The sequence below is a fragment of the Brienomyrus brachyistius genome, unplaced genomic scaffold (assembly GCF_023856365.1).
Source record: "Brienomyrus brachyistius isolate T26 unplaced genomic scaffold, BBRACH_0.4 scaffold66, whole genome shotgun sequence".
NCBI lineage: Eukaryota > Metazoa > Chordata > Actinopteri > Osteoglossiformes > Mormyridae > Brienomyrus > Brienomyrus brachyistius.
Genome location: NW_026042341.1, coordinates 755,266 through 766,438, shown reverse-complemented (window position 1 = coordinate 766,438; position 11,173 = coordinate 755,266). Strand labels below are relative to the sequence as shown.

General features: G+C 46.7%; 1 protein-coding gene across 2 annotated transcripts in view; it reads right to left on the bottom strand.

Annotated features, from left to right (window-relative positions):
* Nucleotides 1–598: 598 nt before the first annotated feature.
* nbas (NBAS subunit of NRZ tethering complex) overlaps nucleotides 599–11,173 on the bottom strand; it is a 122,152-nt gene continuing 111,577 nt past the window's right edge. For both annotated transcript variants that reach the window (XM_049002260.1, XM_049002261.1), the window contains 3 exons: nucleotides 10,324–10,468; nucleotides 9,089–9,220; nucleotides 599–1,350 (listed from right to left, as the gene is read on the bottom strand). In XM_049002260.1, the coding sequence (XP_048858217.1) occupies nucleotides 1,075–1,350; nucleotides 9,089–9,220; nucleotides 10,324–10,468 (553 nt within the window). In that variant the 3' untranslated portion in view covers nucleotides 599–1,074. The remainder of the gene's footprint in view (nucleotides 1,351–9,088; nucleotides 9,221–10,323; nucleotides 10,469–11,173) is intronic.

The window sequence follows — 11,173 nt, the reverse complement described above, 5'->3', positions numbered from 1 at the left end:
ACTGTTTTTACTTACATACAGTCAGAGGTGTGACTGTGAAGGGCTCAGACTGTGAAGCCGAGAGATTCCAGCCTGTTCACAGCGGGACACTGAGGAGCGTATTTCTGCGGTCCCACAGGGGGCCATAAAAGTCTTTTTACACAAGGGGTGCAGTTAATATTTGCAAAAGATGGAGATGTAATATATAAAATATCAAAAAAGAACAACCTACTGATAGCAGTTTGATAGGCAATGAATACTTTTATATAAAAATACTGGAAATAAATTTGTATGGATGATTAAGTGACAAATTCATTTATTACCCAAAATAACATTTAAAAAAACACTGCAGTACACTGTAATTGTTTATTCATGATTTAATTTTTTTTAGAGATTTCCAGAACAGTTAATATATTCTTTATATGACATTATCTTATTATACTGAGAAATTTCCTAATTAGCTAATATATTCTTCAGAGTAAAAACACGCCTATCTGGAATATTCGTGGGTAAATTTACATTTCTAGATTAGTGCTTGAATTAAAAAGGGTGGGCTGTATGAAATATCATCCATTAGGCCTATTTATTATGCAAAAAAATAATACAAACAAACACAGTCTTTGGAAGTCGTGTCAGTGTACCTTTTAATTTTCACCGCAGGAAGTAATTGGTAACCCAGAACCACAACTGTCTGGTTCATGAGGGAGAGAGAGACAATGCAAATGAACAATTGTGCCATGTCTTTGTCTGCCAAGTCAGAAGCGTTGCCACCGTGGGTATTTAAGTAATTATTCAGCAGCAAGGGCCTCCAGGGACTCATTTTCAGCTAAAGCAAGAAGAAAACAGCCCAAGCAAACCTTGTTTGTTCGTAATTGATCCACGGAGAAGCTTTCATTTTACGTAAATTAAACAGCAGTAATCTTGAGTTCCATTAACTTTTGTCCTTGATGATAATTAAACACTTTGTTACATACAGGGCAACGACAAAGAAATCAAGACGGACACGGTCACAATAGGGGTACTATGGCCATCTCTGACTGAAGGAGAAGCCAATAAAAGGGGCAGTTGATTCTGATTATTCTCCGTCCCCCTCGCTCACAGCCACCGGGGGGCGACGGCGAGGGCTGCATTGAAGGTGACCAAACCCGGGTGCGTCCCTCGGTGAGCCAGAAGCAGAGACCCCCCCTCGCTGACGTGGCCGGCAGCTACCATCCTGCGGGCCGCTGCCTCCACGTCCCAGCCGTTCTCCCTGTGGTGCATCAGGAGGTGGTCGACCAGGCGCGGGTACAGGGAGCTCCCAAAGCACTCGGTCAGCATGTCGGCATCCAGCAGCAGCGATAGCAGCTCGGGGTCGCAGTTCGACTCATTCACCTGAAAGAAGCAGAGCCAATGAGACGGCCCCTGACGCCAGCTGAAAGCTGATTGGCTCCCGGAGTGCCCCCTTCCCCGTCACTCACCAATTCAAAACATATCACTGGCTAATGAGAAAGTCAACTCAACTGTATGAATTATGGGCCCCTTTTATGCCTCCCACCTTTAAAAAAAAAAAAAAAAATTTTAATAAAAAAAAAATATATAGAATTGTCCATGATCAAGGTACAGTATCGCTTCTTTGGCCACTGAAACTTAACAGTAAGGCAGTACATAAGGTAAGCCACAACACGATGACATCATGCGATATCCCTCTGCGTCAGTCGGCGCGACCTGAACGACCTTGGCGAGGCTGAGAATCATGCATGGTTGATGTGATTTGCCTCCAGCGGGCAATGGGTCATTTTTCAGACTTCTACTTCTGTTCTTTACTTGGTGACTGACCGGGTGAAAGCGCTCGAGACTATTTACCGACAATCTGGTTGCGAGCCGGGACAGCATTTCTGACCCTTACCATGTCCCCCGGGTAACATGACGACCTGCCCAGGCTTGCAGTTATTTTGTGATGACTTTCTTTTCAACATAAATTATCTGGTTGAATGCTCAGAAGCCTCTACCTCAGCAGCTGGAAGCCCTGCAATAATGAATCGTACTAAATTTGATCAATGTGTGTCAGTGGTAGGGGGCTGATGCAATCTAGGTAGGAAAAACAGACCAGCAGCCAGTAAGGAAATCTCAAAAACAAATCGCTTAAAGAAAAACTGCTCTGTTTGGAAATTTAACAGCAATAACACATTAATATAGAGAGCAACCAGCAAATCTGAAATATGGATTTATCCATCCTGCCATTTCTCCATTCCCGCTTGTCCTATGCAGGGTTGCGGGGGGACCGGAGCCTAACCGGGAAGCAATGTTCAGAAGGCGGGGAAGGATGGAGCGCCAGCCCATCGCAGTCCTCAGTATTCATATATCCATCCATTTTGCATGAATGCTACATGGTTGCTGTGAGCCTGGATCCTGTCCCAGGAAACACAGGGCATGAGGGAGGGGACACCCCTGATGGGATGCCAGTCCATCGCAGGGCACGACCTGACACGCAGCGTCAGGCATTATGGTGGATTTAGAGAGGCCAGCTCACCTAACTGCGTGCCTTCGGACGAGCTAAAGCTACCCCACCACCCTGAAAACACACCGCACTGAATTTTAAAGAAACTTCACAGGTAGACAAAATCCAAGATAAATACCATACGCCAAAATGGAAACTAACATCGCTTTTACATCCTGCATACGATACATATATATTACACTGTAAACTGTTACTCAAACGGTTCAGTGTACAGTGAGGGTCTAACAAAACCGCAAAATATCATGCTGACAACAGGTAAAGGCAGCATGGGGTTAGTGAAACAATCACTGAGCCTCCACTACACATGCTGCATGCATGGAGGCTTTAGATTTAAGCCAGGGGGGCCTGGGTCACCGCTTATGGTTTCACACTTTGACTTGTGGATACTGGCTGATCTGACTCCCAGGGGCAGAACAGGAGTCATGTTACGAGGGTTTAATCCTGCTGACCGCTGTTTTTGCCTCCGATCCCTTAACCCCTAACAACACGTGTTTGCTTTGCTAGATTCGGGCCGCGTGACTGATGGACAGAATCAACTGGAAAAACGACGTGGATAGCTGCTTGAGGGAGCCATTAGCATCTGCTTTGTCAACATTTCAGTGATGCGACGCATCTCCCCTTCGAGGATTAGTGAGAGGATGTGGAAAAAAAAATGAAAACGCAAGAACAATTCAGATGCTTCAAAAATGACTCAGGCCCAGATGACTTTGGAAAAACGCAAACTCCTCAGCTGCTTAGTGGATACATCGCATTCTGTATCAGTCTTCATGAATCTTTGTGCTTCTCACACTGGCGTGCAGATACGCACACTTACGGTCACCTGGGTTTGCCATTTAATCTTGGCCGGGGCTACGGTGTGTTGGTGGGGATCATGGCAGGAGAAGAGAGGCCTTTCATCAGCTATTAACACTAAATTAACAAAACTCACAACATTTCTTCCCTCTCCTCACATATCCTGCAGGTCTTAATTTGAAAGCTGGATTTTCCTTTTACGCTAGAACATCACCTGCCCGCAGCTTTACTCACCCCTGGTTCTGGAAGTGGAGATCACACAGGATTCTTCTGGGTATTCGACATTCCTCCCATGCTCTAAAAACATGTGCATTAGCGGAACTGGTGCCTCTAGAAATTCCACAGTGTGTGAGTTTGTGCAAGCGTGTCTTATAATGGACTGGCATCCCATCCAGGGTGTACTCCAGCCTTGGGCCCTGTGCAGCCTGGGATAGGCCCCCTACTGCCCCCCCACCCACAGTGACCCTGATCAGGAACCAGGAACAGAGGTTAGAAGAATATGCGGCACACAGTGCTCAAATAAACCCCGACTGCCCGCCAGCAGCTGAAAACGCCAAACGAGAACAGAATTTTCAAACAGGAGCCGTGCTTTGGGAAGGTGCCTTAAACACACAGACGCACAAAGGCGGCCCATGGTGACTTTGGCAGAGCGTGTTGTCAGGGCCCCGGAATGAAAGGCATCAATAATGAATGAAAAGCAGCACATCCCAGCTGAAAGCGGCGTTTAAGACACGCCACAACGCCTTAGATGCCACTTACTCCGGAGTGCATGCGCGCCATTACTGCGAATGTCATATTCCAGCCCCCCCCCCCCCCCCATTCTGGATTCCAGCCAAGCACGCTGAACAACTACACAGCGCTCTTGGGTAATTCCACATAAAGCGGGAGCGTCTTGTCACCGAATTTACAGGCCGCATTCGTACACTATCAATATGATGGTTCATTTTTTTTTTTGTGTACATGAATAAAACAAAAGTTAACAGGGAGCGAAAAACTAGCTCTCGTTATTCTGAGCGCCGCATGAATGGGGAACGTGGAACGAGGGGCAGGGAAGCTGGCGGGAAGGGTGGCGAGTCCATTTTTGCGATAAATAAAAGGGGCCCCCGCCGTCACGCGTCGCTGTGAAATCAGGCCTTTTCAGGAGTGCTCCTCCCCCTGCTCTCGCCTTTCAGGGAACGTGCCGAGGTCCGGGCAGCACAGAGTCCTCGTTTCCCGCCACCCCGGTCCCGGGAACCGGCCGCCCCCTCCCCGAACTCCTGTAAAGTGCCCCAGTTTTTTTGACAACATACCAGAGGTAGGCTGGGCGAACAGAGAACACGAAAGACATAAAGCTCTGATCAGCCAACTGTGAAGGGAAGCCGGACAGGCGTAATTAAACGCTCCCCCCATACACCCCGAGGCCTCCGATTGGAAGACAAATAAAACCGAAAACATAAAATTTCATTTGGGCTTCTTATCTATCAGAGATTCGTACACACGCCGAGGCCACGTCCATAACGCAAAGGCAGGTTTATAGCACACATTCACACTGGCAGAAGGCTGACAGCCGAGCTGCTACCTGAACCTCAAAAGGCTCCCGGAACCGAGAGCCGTGAAAATGCGGCTTGACTGTGTAAAAGATGAGGAATGACAAAACTTACAGTGTATCCGAAAGGCAGTGAAAATCACACAAAGATATTTCCCATTACATCGCATGTGACTGCTTTCTGGCCAACCGTATTCAGAAAGGATGCACACACACACACACACACACACACACACACGTACATGTATATATACTTTTTTAAATTACGACAATGAAATTAATTTTAACTGCATGAAGTCAGAAGTCAGTTCAGTCAGTAACACCTATTTCATTAAAATGTGCATGTTCTTATCTCGTTTCCAGATGATGACTTACAGAATTTTCTAGGCGGTCAACTTTTTCATAACACCAAAAAAGGATGAGCAGATACCAAAATAAATTAAAGAGAGACTTTCCTTCAATGTACGACGATAAAGGAGCAATTGTACAACTTTAAATCACACTGAGCACCAGTTTTTATGCCATCAGACTGCAGTGCTTTTCAGACGACTCTGTTCACCTTCACAGTCACAGTTCATGAAGCATAATTTCCTTTAGAAACACGGAAAATCCCCAGGTGATGAATCCACATTTAAGCTGCTGGATGGAGCTGCCCTTTAAGTGCACAGCGGTAAGATGTATTAGTGTGACATTCGTCAGCGGCGAGTAATTAGCGCCGATCTGCACTTAGGCAGAATGGGTAAACATCCTAATTGGGGACGTCGAGGCCCGGCAGCAAAGCCCAAACGGGCTTCTCGCTCATGCCGACTTCCGAGGCAGACCACCCGCCGCGAGACCTGCACAGAATAAGGCTTTCGAAGACATCTTAAGAGTGCCAGCCAGCTTAACCGGGCCATGAGACACGACTAGTACTGAGTATGAGTATTAGTGATGGTGGATCGATATGACTGACAGAAGGCAGCACCAACATCAGGCTTGGACGCCCCCTAGGATCTGCAGACTCTGGGCGGACAGCACACCACAAGGCTGGCTTTCCACCCAAAAACAGCTCAAGCGAGAACTCTGACGGTGCAACCGGCTAAGTAACCCGAGGTTAAAAGACTAGCCTATTTGCTCAACTCGCCAATTCTTTTTTCCCTTAAGCTTATAGTAATAGTGCATGGGCAATTTAGCTAACTTGTTAGCAGGAATGCTAATTCCTTCCTTTCTATACTTTCTACATTATTATTTTCTACAGTATTATTTTATAATGAATTGTTCATACTTTATTACTGTTTACTATTTCTCATTTTATTCATTTATATAGCACATAGGGAAAGTAATTCTACAATACTGTAAACAGAGGAGTATGTTTATGAATAATGCATTTTATTAAAATGCTCTGTACACAGCATAATGTGGGATTTCATGACAATCTAATTCACTCTTTCTGTTCAGTCCAAATCCTGGACACCAGAACTAAGAATTGGCTCCAAGCTCACCCTCGTGATGGCAGGATTTAGACTGAATTAACAAACAATCTATAGGGAATGAGTCAAACATTCTTCGCACAACATAAAGTATCAGTGCTACTTAATACTGTTTAATATTTTGTGAATGGCAGTGGGAATGGAAGGAGTGCGATTAACTATTCATGATGAAGCCGTCCATGAATTCAGGAGCACATGACTGGAATCGGTGCGTACAGGAGGTGATAAATTATTCATGAGCCTCTTTCCTTTATCATTTAAATCGTAAAGCTCACAGGAACACTAAAAGCAGCCGCATTCTACCCCGGCACCACTACCCCGGCACCACTACCCCGGCTACCACACCCGGACGACCGACAGCGCAACACCAAACCGCTCGGTTTCGGCACGGAGGGGAGATGGCGGGTTTCCGGGAGGCCGCCACAGCTGAACGCATCTCACCAGCGGGTTCCAGAAATGTGGCAGCCCGTTGCAGCTGCACTAAGCAGGAAATATCAGGTCCAACCAGATTTTAATCACCTTTTCCCGTCAAACGGCTGCAGCTTTAGTAAATCTCCACCCAACAGCAAAGCGCAGCCCTGTTATAGAACACCTTAATGTTTTTATCCCGTATTTTTTTATGCAAGTTTCACTTACGAAATTTCTTAACATTTTTCCAGAATTGATTTCGGCGCTGCAATACTGATGGCTATGAAAATCCCACGGTCGGCAGGGTTGTGTCACCAGTGGGGCCTTGGAGTCAGACCCTAACCCCCCAAAAGCCCCAGGGACAGGCTGCCCCTATTACCTCATTTTTAAGTCACTTTGGAAAAAAAAGCACCTGCTAAATAAATAAATGTACTTTAAATGCAAAAGCACTGGAACAAACGCGATGTGGTAAACAAACCAATATTGCATTACAGGGATTTAAGTCACCAAATATAACGGATGGGCCAACAGTAGACGTGAATTGTAGATTCTTTTTAGCGCGCCTCTCTAAGGCACGTGGAACCTTCAGCACACACAAATGTAAGCCGAACCCTCACTGTTGCAAAAGCCCTTGCGTTGCTTGGCTTCATGTCCTCGATTCCTGTGAGTCTACTGTTCACCAAGTACACGCACGCAGCAGGTGAAGACACAAGCATCACCCGGGCTGCCAAACACGGAACAGATTGCAGCTGAAGGAATGGATCCCGAGCCACTTAAGCCCGATAAAGCGTAGCTGCGGCAGGCTAGGGCTGTTAAGCACTTCGTAACATTCTCTCAGCTACAGAGACAAATGACTTAAAACTTAGCCAGTCATGAGGTCTACTGGGACGGGTCACATCAGGGTGAGACCAATTTCATATCACTCCATCTGTTGGGTAATACTTATTTTAGCCTCGGCCCCCAGGAGATCAAATGTGAGACTGCGGTATTTTCACTCCCGTCAGCGAAAATGTTCTTCTGCATATAATTTAGCAGCTTCGAACAAATGATTCAACGTAAAAAAAAAACCTGATTTTAAGGCAAGTTTTTTTAAGGCAAGTTTAGCCAGAATTCTATTTTGTAAAATATACACACAAATAGCGAACAAAATGCGCGTGAGCAATACAATAGACGAGCTAATACTAGAGATGAGTATTTTTAGATAATAGTTCCCCATTTGATGAAAAATGTGTCTGGGTGATTCAGTCCTGCCAGTCTGTAAACAATCATCTCCTAGTTATGAGTGTCATAAAGGGAAAAAATGAAGGTTTGAAAGACAGAGTATATTTTATTGATGATTTCTTGTTCTAATGCTATCTAATTAACAGAGCGAGGCTATGACGATCACGAAGGAGCCCCCACGGGGGTGCAGGCTGACAGCCTATCAGCACGGCTCAATCCCCCCCTGCCACCACCTCTTTAGTATTGACATTTTGACACGTGCCAGTTGAGTCACGGCTGATGTCTGAGGGGACGTCGCGTTAAACGCGGTGACAAGAATAAAACATGTCCATTTCCAAGAAAGGTACTTCTTAAAATGTATAGTTTAAAATCCAAACAACAAAGACATGTCAAATGTTAGAGAGAGAGAGAGAGCAATGATGTTAAGAGCAGTGATGTTAATGGTCTGTTCCGTCTGTCCCTGTTCAGTACTGATGGTAAAAACACCACAACTTAAAACAAATTGAAACAAATGAATCAATCCACTATGGCAAGCAATTCAAAGGAATGCTCTCTGACAGGTTAAACCTCTGATTTCAGCATTCTGCCTTTCATTTAATAGCAAAGTTCTGTGATTAAAAGCAGAACCAATCTCTCAGTAATACCTTACAGAAAACAAAGCCTAAGGAAACCAATAAAGATGGGTCTTGTGTCGCTCTATGGGTTAGGAGTCTGTGTCCACGAGTGGTAGGTCACTGGTTCAAATCCCGCGGCTGGCAGAATGATTTCGCTGTTGGGCTTCTGAGCAAGACCCTTAACCCCCATGAGCTCCAAGGACCCTGCTTTCTCAAACACGCACGTCGCTTCGGATAAAGGCATCTGCCAAAAATATAATGAATGCAAAAACAAAACCCACGCGTCCGTCAGCGGGACACCCTGGACGTGTGAATAGACACGGGAAATAATCTAAACTCATGTGGCTCGCACTAACACCCCTCGCTGAGCTCTGATTTCCTGGCGCGATACATTAGTTTAATCGGGCGCGATCTTAGCGTTGGCTAAGTTCAAAGTCGTTCTGTGGCGACAAGGAGGATGAGGCTCCGGATCTTCGAGGCGGCCCGGCGATAAGAGATTCGACGGAGGATCGTCCCTCAGACTCAGGTGCGAGATAAAAGTGTGCCGATAAGCCGCGTGGCTGATTGATGCAGGCCCGCTCACCTCAGTCATGGCGGCTACCTGCTCCAGCGCCTGCTTCTGCAGCTGCACGTCACGACTTTCCGTCAGCAGCTTCAGGGCCGGGAGGAGGCAGCCAGGACGATCCTGGATCAGGGCTGATATCTTGCGTATGCACTGGTGGGGAGGGGGTGAGATGGGAGACAGTCAGCCAAGATGAATGGGAGCGTGAGCAGCCCAGGCCCCCATAACAGGGGACACTGAGCTGATGCCCTTGGGTGGCCATGATACCGAAGTTTACATCCAGCTTCCTGGCGTCGATGTGAAACAGCAACAAAGCAACAAGTCAGCTGACCCCCACCCGGTCTCAAAGTCACGGGAGGCGAACCAAACGCTTGTACTAATAAATAATTCAAATAAATAATGTAATATAAGGTAATGTAACCGGGTCAATGTTTGTGACAGTTGCACCCCCTCCACCCCCAAAGACACGCTTGTGTGACCCGACCTGAATCTTGAATGGACCCCCTTTAATCGGAATTCAGGACTGGCTGAGTAGCAACACGTTTGTCCCACACCTGGCCCATCTGCTGGGAATGGCCTGTGACCCTCTCCCCCCCCCCCCACATGCTGGTGTGACCCATGGGAGGGAGGGCACTTGTGAGGAGCCAGCTAGGACACCAAGGAGGGTGTCAGGACAGTGGAGTGGGCGTCTTCCAGTGTGATCATCTAAAGCATCTAAAGGTTGAGAGACTGGGCGGTTTTAATCCCTAAGGAATGTATGACCTTTTCTGTTACCACCCTACAGTTAGGGCTCGAACCCACTACCCTGCGCCATGGATGCACTGGCCTCAGCTGAAAGTCGATTGGCCCCCAGAGGGCCCCTCCCCTGAAACTCACCAGTACCAAAACACATCATTGGCTAATGATAAGGTTGGTCCTGCTGTATGAATTATGACCCCTATAACACCCCATGAAAAAATTCAAAAATTTCCCTGCTGTAGAATTTGGGCTTAAAGAAAGTGCATCATATTGGACCCCCAACCCAGACCAGTTATGTTCGAAATTTCACTCAGGGGCCCATGGAATTGTCCATCCAATCGTAAACGCAGCCTGGTTCTTATCAATTAAACATGGTATTTCTGAAATGACAAAGTGATGTTGCCCTCGAACCCGACCCCAGGCGCCTCCCTACGATGTCTGTACGTCAGCGCCGAACGGTTCTGCGTGCTTCGGTGCACCCCGCGAGTCCTCGGCCTCCGCCCTTGCCCTTGCCCTACCTCCGGGGGCAGCTGGTGCTTGGTCCCACGCAGGGAGCGGCACATGCTCAGCAGCTCGTTGCCAAGGCCGTGCTCCGTACCGCCGTTGCCGAGCGACATCATGGCGGCAGCCAGCTTCACCCAGGGGTCCTCTGCAGAGCAGGCACTGGGAAAGACGGCCGTGCCGGGTCAGTGCAGGACCGACACTGAGATTAACGCCTCTGTTAGCTGACATTCCCAGAATACTGAGGAAAAACAGGCTTATTTGTTTTTTTTAAAGAATGCATCTTAATTTTCCAAGAAACAAAAAAGGCATTTTTTTGGGTGGTGTCGCATTGCATTAATTCTATAAACGTGAAAGTTACTACCACGAATGTGCCCGTGTGTGTGTGCGCGTGCGTGTGCCCATGTGCGCGTGTGTTCATTACTGTGTGTGAATAGGATAAGAAAGTGTGAAAGTCTTCTGAGGAACTTAAATTTTAAAATAACATATTGAGAAAAGAGAGAAAATCCTGTGTAAACGGGAACGATAATAAAACAGCCAGTCCCAACGCTAAACTAACACTACAAGAAATCCAAATGACTTTATTTTGAAGAATTTAAAATCACTGCTCATATTCTGTGTCAAGCAGGAACTGCAAATTCTCTTATCAGTCAGAGCAGGAAATGTATCCAGAAGAATTTATAAATATGGTTATATAAATTAGCAGAGATATTTTTCCCAGTCTGGAAGTGAATAGAAGCAGCAGCAGAGCTGAATCAGACGGGGAAGAAAGGGAAGTGGAAAGAAGGAAAAGAAGATTGGGGGGGGGGAGGGGACACCCATCTGCCTATCAATCTTCCATCACGTCACGCCACGACTGCTGAAACA